The sequence below is a fragment of the Sinocyclocheilus anshuiensis genome, unplaced genomic scaffold (assembly GCF_001515605.1).
Source record: "Sinocyclocheilus anshuiensis isolate Anshui unplaced genomic scaffold, SAMN03320099.WGS_v1.1 scaffold1189, whole genome shotgun sequence".
Lineage (NCBI taxonomy): Eukaryota > Metazoa > Chordata > Actinopteri > Cypriniformes > Cyprinidae > Sinocyclocheilus > Sinocyclocheilus anshuiensis.
This window is the reverse complement of record NW_015552686.1, coordinates 658,356-675,810: the sequence shown is the minus strand read 5'-3', so window position 1 is coordinate 675,810 and position 17,455 is coordinate 658,356. Positions and strand designations below refer to the sequence as shown.

At 37.9% G+C, this 17,455-nt stretch overlaps 1 protein-coding gene across 1 annotated transcript in view; it reads right to left on the bottom strand.

Moving 5' to 3' along the window:
- The window catches only part of LOC107667609 (methylmalonyl-CoA mutase, mitochondrial-like), a 37,851-nt gene that overhangs the window by 9,217 nt on the left and 11,179 nt on the right, over positions 1 to 17,455 (bottom strand). Inside the window, exons 8-10 of the mRNA XM_016459318.1 lie at positions 13,615 to 13,730; positions 2,447 to 2,562; positions 1,306 to 1,437 (exon numbers count right to left, since the gene is read on the bottom strand). Of these exons, the coding sequence (XP_016314804.1) occupies positions 1,306 to 1,437; positions 2,447 to 2,562; positions 13,615 to 13,730 (364 nt within the window). The remainder of the gene's footprint in view (positions 1 to 1,305; positions 1,438 to 2,446; positions 2,563 to 13,614; positions 13,731 to 17,455) is intronic.

Below are 17,455 nucleotides of genomic sequence, written 5' to 3'. Positions count from 1 at the left end.
CACACACCAGCTACAGGTGGAGAGGAGAGAGAGTCATAGAGCCAATCAAGTGGTTGGGGATTATTAGGAGGCCATGACTGACAAAGGCCAAGGAGGCAGTTTTGGCCAGGACACCGGGGTTAGACCCCTACTCTTTACGAGAAGTGCCATGGGATTTTTAATGACCACAGAGAGTCAGGACCCTTGGTTTAACGTCTCATCCGAAAGACGGTGCTTTTTGACAGTATAGTGTCCCCGTCACTATACTGGGGCATTAGGACCCACGCAGACCACAGGGTGAGCACCCCCTGCTGGCCTCACTAACACCTCTTCCAACAGCAACCTAGTTTTCCCAGGAGGTCCCAGGAAGTCTCCCATCCAGGTACTGACCAGGCTCAACCCTGCTTAGCTTCAGTGGGCAACCAGTCTTGGGCTGCAGGGTGATATGGCTGTGGCTCTCATTTGGTTTCAGAGAAAGAAAGTTAAGCTGCTAGAATGGCCCAGCCAATCACCTGACTTGAATGCAATAGAAAATCTATGGAAAGAACTAAAGATTAGAGTTCATAGAAGAGGCCCATGGAACCTTCAAGATTTGAAGATTGACTGTGTGGAAGAATGGGCCAAAATCACACCTGAGCAATGCATACAACCAGTTTCTCCATACAGGAGGCGTCTTGAAGCTGTCATTGTCAACAAAGGCTTTTGTACGAAGTATTAAATACATTTCAGTAAGCGTGTTCAATACTTTTTCCCTGGGTCATTCCATTTTATTACACAGAACTTAATTTCTGAACTTATTTGTATTGTTTTCTTTGTATGTATGGATTACTTGGGTTGTTACCAACATCTGGTGAAAATTTCATGTCAACAGCACCTTTAGAAATATATTTACTGAGCAAAATGGTGATGTGTTCAATACTTATCTTACCCGCTGTATATACATACATACATGCATACATAAATATTACTTGGGTTGTTACCGACATCTGGTGAAAATTTCATGTCAACAGCACCTTTAGAAATATATTTACTGAGCAAAATGGTGATGTGTTCAATACTTATCTTACCCGCTGTATATACATACATACATGCATACATAAATATATATATATTCACACACACACACACTTTTGACTTTAATAATATACATTTCCAACAGTCAAGACCTGAGAAGGACCAGTTTTTGTCCACTTATTTGGACATACTACTCATTTGACATACTGATTTTAGCATACTATATAGTAGGAAAGCAGGCATATCTGGATGTGGAGAATGAGTAGAGTTCCCGAAAGTGGTACTCCGTTTCAGGAATCTGCAAGCTCCTACCTGTTGTGCGCCAGCGCTATCTCCTCATGCTCGCCGAATTCACTGCGGTACGCTCCGCTCACCATGCGCGTGCTGGCCTTGTGCTCCCCAAAAACAGATTTCATGGCATCTGTGATCTCCCCCACCGAACACCTACAGAATCCAACAGAATCCTTTAATCCACACATAATCACATTATATCATGCAACACAATTCCTGTATTGTTGTTTGGATTGTTATATGATGGAATTTGTGTTTGCAGTGCAGTAAAAAATTAGAAATAACATTCCATATGTTCAAAGCCCAATCTGCTGCTGAGAAACACCAGCTTCGCATTAAGCTGGGCAAAACACAGACACTTCCACTAACTCGAGCTCTTCCAGCTGGACTTCCAAAAGCAGGAGTGTTTATTATATGTGAAAAATCAAAGAAAAAAAAAAAAGTTGACCGGATATTCTGGACTGGAAACCCACAGATTTGCATGAGAAAAAAGTATAGAACTCATTTCAGTGAGGAAAAATAAAAAATATTATATAATACAATGTAATATAATATAATATAACATAATATAATAATATAACATAATATATAAATAATTGCAACTTTTCATCTTACAAGTCTGACTTTGATTCTAACAATTCTAAGAAAAAAAGGCAGACTTGCAAGATATAAACTGTGTTCTAATTTTTTCTAGTTTACAACTCACAATCGTTTACCTCTCGCTATGCTGTTTTTTTTCCGCCAAGGTAAAAACATAACAACAATTTTGACTTTTTTCCCCCCAGAACTGCAAGTTTAAATCTCTCATATCTCAGAACTGCTAGAAAAAAAGTCTGAATTGTGAGATAAACCTGCAATTACTCTTTTTTTTTCTTTGCAAATATGGAGGTGTAATCTCATCTGAGTTTCTTGTTACAGATTAATAATTATGCAAATGATTAGATCTAAAGCTAATAAATACACTGATAAATAATAAATAATCTAATGAGCAATAAATGAAAAAGCAACTGACACACTAATTCTTCACACAAATAAGTGACACCCTAATATTATTTCAGGTTCAGGATTTGAATAAACCTTTTGTAAATGTGTTTGCTTTTTGGTTGAGATACAATCATTTTCAAAAGTTCTCTGTATCTGGACTTCATGAAGCCGGACCCACCGGGCTCTCGCGGCCTCCACGGCGAGCTCCAGTAGATTTCCATCTCTGGTACGTGCACACTGTTCAATCGCAGCCAAGCACCTCTTCGCCGCCTCTGCATCCCTGCTTTCTCTGACCTGCAGTGCAATCACAGCTTCATTACAATGACCCTGGATGAGCCAAACCAGGAATCAGCTCAGAGTGTATAAAAAAAACAGGCGACGTCCATCTGAAATCATGTAGATAGAGATGTAAGAGAATATAAATACATTGTGGGGAAAAACCATCTCAGAAAACACTATATACAATACTATTTACTATCAACTGAACTGCTTTAAATGCTGTAAAAGGGGTGACTGAACTGTGAAGGCCAAACACAGAGAAACTGTGATCATTCTTATCTTCTAGCTTGTGCTAATAAAATGCCAAAAATGTAATTAACTAAAATAAAAAAAAGTCCCACAGGATCATCTGGCCAGCTACATCATCTTTATTACACAAAAAAACATCAAATTAAAAGACTTGAAATAAAACTGAAATATAAATGGAGCTATATAGAATATATAAGTAAAAACTAATAAAACTATATAGAACAAAAAAAAAAACATAAAATGCACATAACAAGCACATAACAAAATTACTAAAACTATAAACAAAAATTAAAATCCAAAATATTAATAAACACACATATATTACACACACACACACACACACACACATATATACAAATATATATCTGTATCTAGATATCTAGACACACACACATATATATATATATATATATATATATATATGTGTGTGTGTGTGTGTGTGTGTGTGTGATACTAAAACCCATACTAATAATACTGATGACTTTGCAGAATATAAAAGGGGTCATAATAGCATATATTTTATATTCTCAGAAGAAAAATAATTCATAAGAAAATGTATTTTCAGGCAGTAACATTTAGCTGACCTGTCTGCCCTCTCTGTCTGATCAGCCGGACAATGCAGAGAAATTGTTAAGTGACATTAGAATCGAGGCACAGGAGGACATCAGTGCGCCGTGACTCAGGTCATGATGGATACATGTACATTGTTATGGCTAATCATTTGCAATAGAAAATCTGCTGCCAGACCCATAGATGATGATTATTAGGGCTGTAACGATTCGCTCCAGTGTTGCCAATTAATTTTCAGAGAAAGTTGCTAAAAGAAGGTCGATTTGTTGCTAAAAGTTTCTAAATGACGTTGTGATGTCATTGCGTGATGACGTCATTGCGTAATCACGACGCAAAATAGTCAAATCAAATCTCAGCAAAAAATATATTCTATATATGTTCATTTAGATTTAGATTTGTTTGTAAAATAATATGCATAATATAATATTAAAATATAAATAACTGTATTTTTAAATACATTGAATTATTGAACACTTACACAGTTTTGAATGATTACAATTTAAGTTTTTTTATAGCTAGTAAACTACTAATACTACACATTCTCAACAATTATGCTTTAAGCAGTGTATTAGTATTTAGTATGCTATACTCTAAGAAAAGTCTGTAAAAATAGGGCACAATCTACTATGTTAATATGAAAGAATTTTCCGTATTGGTTTTTTACCTGCATTTTAAATTACGCATTGTGTTTTCGGGTTACAGGATTACAATGGATAATGTCCTGGAAAATTACTAGTATTTTTTCCATTTTTCTTACAGTGCACTAACTGATCAACAATCACAGGTACAAGCCACTAACAAAGTGTATCATAAATGAACAATTATTAAATTATTAAATTAAACAATTGCAAATAGCAGCTAACTCGGTTCACGTGATGTATGCACTGCTAGGCATCTTTGGTTTCCTCTTTTTGTGTCATTTGGATGGAAAATGAGTGCCTTTTTATTGTCCGAGTCACTAATCAAAAGTTGCTAAAAGTTGCCAAATAAATTTTAAAAAATTGCTAAATTTGTTGCTAGGTGCTTTTGCAAGAAAAAGTTGCTAGGGTAGTCTGAAAAGTTGCAAAATTTAGCTACAAAATTGCTAAGTTCTCGATGCATCGATTGCAAACCCTGAAGATATGCATCGATCTTGAAACATGGATTTTTGAATCGTGAATCGTTGATTTCGGCCAATAATCGATTTAAAACGCTAAGAATCAAATTAATCGCGATTTCTACAGTGATTCAATGCTTTAAAATATATACACATTAAATTACTACAAGCACGAATTAATGGAGGCCTTAAACAGCGTAATTTGCGTCCTCACATCTCTCCTTCACATGCTCTACAATATTCACTGCCTGTCACAGGATTGTGCTCGCGCTCCGTTCATAGCTCTCACTGACACATTTTCTGACCAGCCAATGTGTGATCTCTCCTCAGTACTCGTGGCCAGTACTGCTAGAGTAAAGTAGTTTTACTTTTCTGTAGTTTTTCAGTGGCTCTCGGTCATACCATTGACATTACCTGAGCAGTTGAAGGCTATGCATTTATTGCATGGAAGGAGCAAAAACAATGTGTCTGAAAGCATACGCACAGTACCATTGTATGATAAATGACTTTTAACTTAAAGTAAGAAGGAAATTGTTAAAATAACCACAGCATTAACAACAATATTGAAATAAGAGCGTGAGGTTTATCTGTCAATCAGATGCGTGAAAATTGAGTTTGTTATTATAGCAAACAGTAGACATCAGGCGCATTTACTTTCATAATCATCATTCAAGAAAGGAAAAGTTATATACTGTAGGATTTTATTTTATGAAAATAAGATAAAGACGCTCATCATACAGAGGTGTGACATAAAGTGTTACCCTATACATTCACACTATGCTACATAGTAGTTAACACGAAATAATAGGCTTCTTTCGCATTTACTTTCATAATCATCATTCAAGAAAGGAAAAGTTATATACTGTAGGATTTTATTTTATGAAAATAAGATAAAGACGCTCATCATACAGAGGTGTGACAAAGTGTTACCCTATACATTCACACTATGCTACATAGCAGTTAACACGAAATAATAGGCTACTTTTACAGTAAATTTCTGCATATGCCATATGTCATGCCATAGCATCATTAAACTAACATATCACATAAGGGTGTTTTTGTTTTTTTGCCCTCACTCTCTGACTCCATAAAGTCTGCAAAGCATTTAAATAATCCTGTGAATGCACTTAAAAAATACAGAATCGAATCGTTAATCAAATCGCATTGAATTTAATTGTAAATTGTCTCGTATCATATCGTTCTGAATTGGCAAAAATCGTTCTTGAATCAAAATGAAACCCTATGAATCGTGAATCATGAATCGAATCGATTCGCTGTTTACCCAAAAATTCACAGCACTAATGATTATATTACAATCTGTGTTTGCAGTGCAATGGGGGAGGGAAATAATGTTACATGTAAAAAAAAAAAAAAAAGTTTCAAAAAATGTTTTTCAAAATAAAATAAAATAATAAAATAACATAAAATATAAAAAAAGAAGTAAACAAGTTTACTGATTTTAAAGATTTAAAAGAACAAATGTGTAGCTTTTGTTTTTGTTTTTTTTATTATATGCACTTCCAGTACATTACTTACTTTAAACATATTTTCCATTCTTTTTTACAACATGAGAGAATCTAAATTATGTTCCAAGGTACCCAACATCACTCCGCAGATGCAGTACATACACTCTGTGAACTGAAGATGTTTTGGGTAACCGTGAAGAGATGAAGAGTGAACACATGCCAAATGCTTCCAGATCAAACAAACCACCTTCAAATCTTTGATCTGAAAGAAACTGGGTGGCTGGCACTTTAAATATTACATCACGGCTGTTGATGCGCTTACATATTCAACATTAATATACAGACTGTCCTCGCATGAGAACTCCCAGGCGACGTGCTGTCAAGTTGCGTTTAACATCAAACATCAAACTAAAGTTTATTTCTTAATGTGACAACACCCTAACCCTAACCCTAAAAAGACTCGCAAATAACTTTCACTTCGGGGAAATAGCTAAAAAGCCATGAAGTGGATAAAATCATGATTTGAATGTGTGCACACTCTCTTATCATGTCAAACTGCTTTATACATGCAGCATAAATAAATGGTAAATTGCATCTTCACTAAGAGCCATGCATTATTAGAAACTCATGACATTGAATGAATCATTTGTAACATTTGTTTCTGTGAATGTGAAAAGCTGAACAAACTGATTCACTAAAATGATTTGGTCAATGTTCGGAATAGCATACTACTACAATACCCTTGCTATTGCTGCAGTATAGAGTGTGTACACTATGTACAGTGCGATGAGGTCAGGTGACAACACTGTATCCTGCATCATCCTGTCAGAATTGATTTTGCAATGGCCAGTCGACTCTATGCTATACTATATGTGTTCATTACTGAAAGCTCATGAGGTATACTGAAAAATACTTTGAGGGTCAAAATAAATGCACTCCAACATCAAAGCATTCCATCTGATTTGATGCAGGACGTCAACTGATGACCAAATGAAATGCATTTCAGTGCATCTACTATATTATCAAAACTGGCTGTTAATATTTCTCAGCTGAGTTGCTGTGCTTGTTGTGTGCAAAAGAAGACAGGATTTTCAAATAGCTCACACAAAAAGGACAACTAGAAATGTACTGCATATACATACTGTTGTCTGTTATGATCACCAACAAGATGAAAAAATAATAAAATATTAGTAAAAGTAATACAAATAAAACAAAATATTGTGAAAAAATATTACAATTTATATTTGATTGTTGATTGATTGTTGCTTTATGCATTAAATAACAATGGTCTTTTTCATCAGGAATCAATTTAGTTAGGTGACACAAACATTAAAATACCCGTCTGCCCCTTAGCCAGTGGCGTAACGTCTGGGCATGCAGGGTATGCACGTGCAAATGGGCCCGGGCTGATTGGGGGCCCGCCCACGGGAACGAGAGAATTAATTTTTAATTCGTGGCCACAATAAATATATTTTTTTGTATGCATGTCATGAGCAGTAATTTGTTGTTTCTCCGTCATTTCTAATTTCTCCATCATTTCTTGTGTGCGTTTGTTATTTTTTGCACCCTGTGGCAGTGCGGCTGCCGTAGAACTACACGCCGTCAATTTTAAATGATGCTGCATTACATGCAAACGCTACGCCACGCCAAATTAAAAAAAAAGAGAAAACACTGCATGTGATGAGAGATTAGTGGCTAGCTAAGAACATTAAAGGATGGACAAATACAAAAATAAAAGTGGGGCCTTAAAGAGGAAAGAGAGGGTGGAAAAGTTAGTCGTGACACAAAAACTACCTAAAATAGACAGTTTTTTGTGCCGACCTACTGCGAATGACACTGATGTTGAAGGTGAGAGGGAAGTTTTGTCAGCTAAAATTAGCAGTTGCACGTCTTTGGATGAGAACAACAATGCAGCTGACAGCTTGACGAGGTTCCAAGAGTCGGGAAGTGAAGAAGCAGCCACAGACGAGCCAAAAGCTGGATATTCGGTGGGAAATATGTCGGCGGGCTACACAACAGATAAAGGACACTATCCAGACACACTAACAGATGGGCAAGTAAAGCATTTTATTGTGTCACAAGGTTCATGCAAACCCCCCGGTCCCTTTCCTCGAGATCCATTGCAAGGAGACCGGTGCTTTTCGACGAGTTTTTACTCCACCACAACAAAAGCTGGTATTCAGCTACCGCGATCTTGGCTGGGTTACTCGTCTATGTAGCAGCTTGCAGTGTTTATGATCAGTGGCGTCTGCATGGCACTATTGATGAGGTGTCAGAACAGCAAATCCGTGAACAAGTTCATTTTTGGAGGCAGGTTCTTGACCGGATCATTAATGTCACTTTAACTCTAGCATCAAACAACCTTGCATTTCGGGGACACTTCGAAAACAATGAAAGTGTCAACAAAGGTCATTTTCTCTCCATCATCGACCTACTGGCCAAGTATGATCCATATTTGAAGGAGCTGCTCAGTCGCCCTGCTGGTTCCGTTAAGTATCTCAGCCCAGAAATCCAAAATGAACTTATAGGTATACTTCAGAAAGAGCTAAACCTTATGAACCGTGAAACATGAATCGAATCGATTCGCTGTTTACCCAAAAATTCACAGCACTAATGATTATATTACAATCTGTGTTGGCAGTGCAATGGGGGAGGGAAATAATGTTACATGTAAAAAAAAAAAGGTTTTCAAAATAAATAATAAAATAACATAAAATATAAAAAAGCTTACTGAAACAAGTTTACTGATTTTAAATAATTAAAAGCACAAATGTGCAGCTTTTGTTTTTGTTTTTTTTATTATATGCACTTCCAGTGCATTACTTACTTTAAACATATTTTCCATTCTTTTTTACAACATGAGAGAGTCTAAATTATGTTTCAAGGTACCCAACATCACTCCGCAGATACAGTACATACACTCTGTGAACCGAAGATGTTTTGGGTAACCGTGAAGAGATGAAGAGTGAACACATGCCAAATGCTTCCAGATCAAACAAACCACCTTCAAATCTTTGATCTGAAAGAAACTGGGTGGCTGGCACTTTAAATATTACATCACGGCTGTTGATGCGCTTACATATTCAACATTAATATACAGACTGTCCTCGCATGAGAACTCCCAGGCGACGTGCTGTCAAGTTGCGTTTAACATCAAACATCAAACTAAAGTTTATTTCTTAATGTGACAACACCCTAACCCTAACCCTAAAACGACTCGCAAATAACTTTCACTTCGGGGAAATAGCTAAAAAGCTATGAAGTGGATAAAATCATGATCTGAATGTGTGCACACTCTCTTATCATGTCAAACCACTTTATACATGCAGCATAAATAAGTGGTAAATTACATCTTCACTAAGAGCCATGCATTATTAGAAACTCATGACATTGAATGAATCATTTGTAACATTTGTTTCTGTGAATGTGAAAAGCTGAACAAACTGATTCACTAAAATGATTTGGTCAATGTTCGGAATAGCATACTACTACAATACCCTTGCTATTGCTGCAGTATAGTGTGTACACTATGTACAGTGCGATGAGGTCAGGTGACAACACTGTAGCCTGCATCATCCTGTCAGAATTGATTTTGCAATGGCCAGTCGACTCTATGCTATACTATATGTGTTCATTACTGAAAGCTCATGAGGTATACTGAAAAATACTTTGAGGGTAGGGAAGGGATGCACCGATACCGATAGCCCAATACTGAGCTCCTGCACCCGTACTCATTAAAATGCCCCGATACCAAACGCCGATACCACACAGCATGTGATAAGTGCCATATTCAGACAATGAAACACCGACAACAGACAGCAGAATGGAGTTATTAGAGATTAAGGATGTCTACGAAGTATATGTACACTGTAAAAAATTGCTGTAAAAAAACGGCCAAAATCTGACAGTAACATACTGTTTTCCATTAAAACAGTAATGTACTGTAGAAAACAATGCATTCTGGGCAATATTTTGCCGTTTAAGAAATTGCTGTTAATTTACAGCCAATTTTTAACAGTACTCTACTGTATTTAAGTAATACGTTTTTTTACTGTTTGCAATGCATTGTGGGCTGTGTTAAATACAGTACAATGCAGTATTTTTATATATATATTTTTTTAATTGGGTGTACAAGTGCGAGTACAAGTTTGGTCAAAGTGTGTTACTGTTTTGTCAGTTTGGTTAATTTGCAATTTTCAAGCATCCAAAATCATTTTCAGTCAGGTACTTGGGATGACAATTTTTTACAAACATAATTTGAAAAGCACTTTTTTCCCGAAGAGGACACAAGTTCGAAGGACATCTGCTATACATCGCCATTTGCCATCCGAAGTCCTTCAACTGCATTGACCTGCATCTGCACCTACATGGTAAAAACATTTTCTTATATTCCTCACCAGTATTTTATTCAGGTAGTATTACCAGAAGTAATGCTATCAAATCGGTGCTCAGCAAGCTGTCGAGCTAGTGAGTGTATGGTTTTAAAATGGCCCTTCAGTGCTGAAATGTGAATATTTCAATCATATATTTACACGCATTTACAGTCATCAGGTTTTATCAATTATAAAACGTCTTTCCTGCAGAGATTTGAACCAACCCTGATATGACTCACCTGCCTGTAGCCTTCTAGTAGTCTTGAAGACAATGATTAGCTGGTTCAGGTGTGTTTGATTAGGGTTGGAGCTAACCTCTGAAGGAAAGTGGCCTGGAAGGGCCAAGTTTGCCCACCCCTACTCTAGCATCAAACAACCTTGCATTTCGGGGACACTTCGAAAACAATGACAGTGTCAACAAAGGTAATTTTCTCTCCATCATCGACCTACTGGCCAAGTATGATCCATATTTGAAGGAGCTGCTCAGTCGCCCTGCTGGTTCCGTTAAGTATCTCAGCCCAGAAATCCAAAATGAACTTATAGGTATACTTCAGAAAGAAATTATCAGTGAAATTAAGGCCACGCCGTTTTTCTCAGTGATCATGGATACGACTCAAGATGTATCTAAAGTGGATCAGATGACTCAAATCTTTCGGTATGTATCAATAGAGAGAGATAGCCAGGGTGCTGCAATGGCTGTGAAAATCACAGTCTTGTGATTTGTGATTTGTGAAAAGAAAAGTCTTTTCTGGGATTCTTGCAAATACCCGACTCGTCCGCTGGCACAATAGCCAATGAAATGATATGTTCGGTTGAGGAAAAAAGTCTCGATATTTCAAAGTGCCGTGGCCAAGGATTTGATGGGGCCGTGAACATGAGTGGCATATACACGGGAGTTCAGGCAAGGATACAGAAGAGACAGCCAAATGCCGCATATGTACACTGCGCTGCCCATAACTTCAATGATGGTCCTCAATGATTCAGTCAAGTCAATAACAGAGCTGACAAAGTTTTACAACACCATGGAAAAATTGTACGTGTTTTCTGCGCACAGTATAAAGAGGTGGAATGTATTGGTTGAGATGACTGAAAAACTCACTCCGGCTGTCACGCTTAAAAAACTGTGCGCTACTAGGTGGGCATCGCGCAATGATGCAGTGTCTGCAATTAGATACAGATATGTTGACGTGTTGAAGGCCCTTACCAAAATTTCACTTACCAGTAAAAAGGCAGATGAGCGCAACGAGGCCATGGCTTTGATAAGGCTGATGGAAAGATTTGACTTAGTTTTTATTATAGTCCTTCAAAGTGAAGTCCTGGAACAGATCAATGTAATTTCAAAAATGCTACAGGCAAAGGATGCTGACCTTCATAAAGCTACAGAGTTACTTGACACTGCCATCGTGGAGTTGACAAGGTTCAGAGAAAATTTTGAGGAGGCAATAGCAACCACAAAATTCATGGCTGAGAAGTGGGGAGTGAAACAAACCTTTGAAAATGAAAGAATTAGAAGGGCAAAGCGCCATTTCAATGAATTCTGTCAGGATGAACGTTTGGCTGATGCTGAAAGTTACTTCAAGGTAAATGTATTTTACGCTTGCCTAGACATCCATCATTTCCCAGCTGAGTCGGCGATTTTCAGCTTTGCGATCAGTTGCCGATTTGTTCAGAGTGGTCCAGCCACACATACTTGCAACTGAGGAGAAGAACACTATATACGAGGGGGCACAGAGGTTAGTGGAGAGATACAACGAAGACTTGTCTCCAGCCCTTCCACAACAATTGATAGCATTCCGTGCAGCCTTTAAAAGACAACAGTTGACAACAGTTCAAGATCTGGCCAGTTTTTTTTATTGTTGAGAACAACTCTATTATATCTAGCTTCAGCGACATGTGCACCGTTTTAGTTCTCTTTCTTACTATCCCTGTTACTGCTGCTTCAGCGGAGCGCTCTTTTTCAAAACTGAAGCTCATCAAAGATTATTTGCGGAGCACCATGTTGCAGAACAGACTATCAAGACTGGCTATTTTTTCCATCGAGAATGCACGAAGCTGTGAATTAAACTCCAAGGACATCGTGAATGAATTTGCTGAAAGAAAGGCCCGAAGAATGCAACTAAAATGAGTGAGTAGTTTTGTTTTTTTACATTTTGGGCCACCGTGCCAAGATTGTTTGTGTTTGCATGCAGTAGTTTCTTATTGACATTGGCTGAGCCTTCCTTATTTTAGACTTTTTTTTTTTTTTAGTTCCGTTCTGGTTGTGAAAAAGTTGTTGGGTAGAGTGTTTTTTTATGGCTTTGTTTTCTTTTGAAATGAACACTACAGTGAATGTCTATAAATGTCTCTTCAATGTACTTAGAGGGCGGGGTTAGGGGGGGCCCGTACAAATTTTTTTGCATATGGGCCCGGGACTGACTTGCTACGCCACTGCGCTTAGCTTTTAGAGAAATGGTAATTGCTATTTAAAGATTCATACCTTAAAGGGTTCATATGATGCGATTTCAAGTTTTCCTTTCTCTTTGGAGTGTTACAAGCTGATTGTGCATAGATAAGATCCCTGAAGAGAGAGAGAGAGATCACAGTGGAGTCAGCTGTCTTAACCGTGGCTTGTGTACTGCACACATACCAGCTTCATCACTGTGTCTGTCACGCGACTGTTCCCCTTTCGGGCTCTGTCTTTGCCTTTATTTTGAAAGATGAAGCTCGCGATTATGGTAAGGGGCGTTACATTTCCGACGAGTGCTTGCGGTGTTCGGCCAATCACAATGCACTGGGTCAGCTGGCCAATCAGAGCAGACTGCGCTTGTCGGAACGAGGGACTTTGTAGAAAACGAAGCGTTTGAGAGAGGCGGGGCATAGAGGACCTACAATAATGTACAGTATTTGAAAAATAATGTGTTTTTTTAACATTAAAGCATGTCAACATATTCTGTTACACCAAATACACAAAATAATGATCTTTAAAAAGGCATCATATGACCCCTTTAATGTTCTCTCCATGCTCCTACATCACTGAATATAATTCTATAAAGTTCAGAGTCAATGTCATGTATTTTCTTTAATGTTCACAGATCTGTATTGCAATGATTAATACAATGATGACAGTTTCTCTGAACAAAATGATCAATTCTGGTCAGTTCTATGAAGCACTTCAAGTACTTGATTGAATTATAGCCCTTGATTGTGATTAGGTAACTTCACAGAGAGCTCTGCTGGGAAGAGATTATATGTGACTATTTCAGATCGCATCAACACGGATGAAGGCACTTGACATCAAAATCCGTGCAGTGAATCATTGCCGGAGGGAACTAACCTTGCACAGCTTTTCAATCTGCTTGTTACGCACAGCAGTGTTGTCGATGGAGAGCACGTCCACAGTTTCTTCTTTCTCCAGGCGGTACTTGTTGACCCCCACGATGACCTCGGAGCCTATTGTGAGACAGAGAGACAATGTGAGGGCATCAGCAGAAGAGCCTAAATAATGAAGTGCGATGCTAGAGATGCTTGGAGCTGAAATAAACCATCTCAGATTTGCAGATCTTGGTGCATGACCATGTACAACAACATTTTTTCTCCTGAAAATAAGTGAAGTGAATGACAAGATAATTGACAGGCTGGTCCGCTCATGCATATTTCACTACTCTCCTAAAACAAACCCATGCACACAAGAGATAAAATCGCTGAGGGCCCTCAAGAACAAAACCCTGAGCTTCTAGTGTCAGAATGAATGTGGGGAGCTTCAAACATCTGTTGTGAAGCCAATATGGCTGAGTATCTGTTTGAAATTATGTTCATTGCATCTTCTGGGCAACTTCAGCGAGACTGTGACATTCGCTGATAACCACAGCCTGAGAGGACCATCTTGAAGATCATATAGAAATGCTGGAAAACTGCGAGTTTACCACACTGAACATCTTGGATTTGAAATCCAATTTAAACCTGTAAATAAAGATTAAGGAATCAAAAAATGTAAAACAAAGAAACATCATGGCATAAAATGAATTAGAAATATTTCAGGTAGGTTAACTCAAGAGCTGTTGTCATTAAAGCAATATAGGAAAAAGCTCAATTCAACTTTTAACTCAAATTGTTATGCTGATGATATAAAGTAATAAACTGGGGGGGGTGCAAAATAGAAGTCTTAGCCTTTAAACCACACTTCCTTTTAATTATTTACTCACTTTTTGAGTGCAGTGCGATATTAAGCTCTTATAAGATGGACGTGCGGTCCATAGCAAGTGTAGCTAACTCATTCATCACTTCATTAATGTGCTCATTTATTCATTTACAGACTTTTTGTCCACCTGAGGTTCAGAAGGAAGCGTTAGAGTGGCTTCTGAAGTCTTTAGTGATAACTGTGCGGTGGTTCACCCTAAAGGAAAATCACTTGCGCAACGGCCACTAAAATATCCAGCTGTGCGGCATATGTGGGACATCTAAATTATGCATAATTCCTTGGAAAAAGAGCCACTTGCAAACCATTACCTGATGTGAAGAAACACTCGATTAGAGACATCACACTTTAGGCCTCAGGATTGGAAATATAGGCATGCATGTGAAAAATTAAAATCTTGTGTTTCAATTTTAACACAAAAGTGTTGGCATGATGATTTTGGCATGATGATTGTTGCATGAAGGTGCATGTTAAAACACTGCCCTCTAGTGGAACTGTATTTATCAATCAGTAAAAGCATTAAAGAGGGATGCGTTCTGAAAACAGCATGTCAATATCTGAGATCTCTGACTTAAAAACCTTTAGACTACACAGACAGCACAATCAATTAAAAATAATCAATGTTACTATCCCTGCAGCTGCGGTGCTGGCTGACATGCCGAACAATGTGTGATGATCAGAGCATTATGCACATCTGTGTACCTAGAGCGTAGGTTTGATTTTGACATTCGTGGGGACATAACAGCAGACAACATCCCCCTCCCCATCCAACTACTACAACATTTTCACATTTATGATAGACATTTGACCACAGTTTCATGTCATCTAAAGTCTGTTTATAGCTATGATAGCTAGCATACTCATAATTCATAAAGAGAGCTCTTGTTATGGCATATTCATCAGACAATAATTACACAATTTTGATTACGTGAAACCAACAACATTACAGTTTTCTTTGGATTGTTTGACTACTCAAAACAGAATATAGCAAAATATAACTTGAATTTTGAATACAATGTATTATACAATGCAATACAATACAATACAATGTATAAAATTATAGTGGTAATCTACACTACTACTGTATGGTTAATTTTCTTAAGGGATTTGTATCTGATACTTTCTTTATTTTTTCTTTGTTTTGATTTTATAACTACTGCCTTAATGGTTTGATGTTTTGTACTGTTTAATAAAAAAGAAAGAAAGAAATCAGACAAAAAGATTTGCGATACACGAACCCGCTCCGAAGTTCCGAACTAAATTTAAATGATTCGTGCTCCGCGCTCCAAAGTCTCCAGAATGTGCTCAAGTTCTGACCGATCGTCAAATGATTCGTTCTCCGCGCTCCAAAATCCCTGGCAATGCGTGCTCCAAAGTCCCGCGATAGAGGCTCTGAAGTCCCGATCTGAATAAAAAGATTTGCGATATGCAATCCAATTGGAGCACTTCGAAACAACGAATCATTTTGCTACGGAATGGGATTAGGAGTTTTGAAACTCCATTTCACCCATCACTACGTGATTTTTTAAATCATTAAAAGCGATGTCGAAATTTTAAAAAATTGATGGCTCTTTTGATCTGGTTTTTGCTAGTGAATGGAGTTCATTCGGATCATTCGGAGTGGTTCCAGTGTAAATGACTCACTCAACTGAACCATTTTGTCTGTTCGATCCGCTTTTTGCACCTGAAAACAGAAATAACGACTTTATTCAACATTTTCGTCTCTACTGCGAAAATGTTTATGTTTTAGACACTTTATGTTTAGATAATTTCTATTTTGCGGGAGTCCCGCGAATCATTTTATTCTCCCGCATCCCGCACACACACGAGTCTCTTCCCGCCCGCACCCGCACTCGCCCATCAAAAGTTGTCCCGCGCCGCACTCTGTTGTGTTGGGTCCCGCGGGTCCCGCGGTACTCCCGCGGGAGTACAGGTCTCTATTCCGAAGATTAACGAAGGTCTTACGGGTTTGGAACAACACGAGGGTGAGTAATTAATGACAGAACTTTCATTTTTGGGTGAACTAACCCTTTCAATTTTGTGAAGCTACAAGAATACGTTTTGCGCGCAAAGAAAACAAAAATAAAAATGTATTCAACAATTCTTCTCCCCGAGTTACCGTCTTCCGCCATTTTGGAGAGTACCACGACGCATACGAGCGCTTTCTCCTAAACGTAAACAAAGCTGATTACATTGATTATGATCAGGGGAAAGCGTGCACATGCAGGTGAGTAATTAATGACAGAATTTTCATTTTTGGGTGAACTAACCCTTTAAATTCTATTATATAACAAAACATATATACATACACACACACACACACATACATATACCCACAACATTTATATACATTTGTATGAAGTTTAAAAATGTCCTTTTCTTCTTTTCAATTTTACATTTCCCTGCTATTTGGTATTTATTTCTATGTTGGTGCTTCACTTGACGTTGACAGACTGAATTATATCCAGGCAATTGTGTTCCAATGCATTTTCTGCAATCTAATTTCTGAGCCTGTCAGAGTGACAACACTGGTAACAAGCCACATTACCTTCGAGACAGGCTGTAATACAGCTATTGACTTCAAAATGAATAGATGCCACCTCAAGACACACCCTACATTCAAAAGTCTCTCCAAAAGTTGCTGATATTTCATGGAAATCATGTCAGTGCTTTTGAAAAATCTGTCAAACAGAGTGCACTGACATAAGCCGTTTAGAAGACATGTGGTGTGGTTCAGTAAAGCCTCAGTTTTTGCTTGACTGACTGATTGATGTTTCCACAGCAGACAAGAGGACTGTTATGTGACATCTGCCTCAACATCCACTCACCTGTGAACAGCTCCTTATCTATTTATACCTAAAGGAGAGAAGAAGTGACCTCAAAACCTCTCTGTAAATCCCAGAACCCTTACTGTTTGAGTACCTCCATTCAGATTCAATCATCAGGAGCATCAACCACTCCATGCAACTGGTGCGTAAAT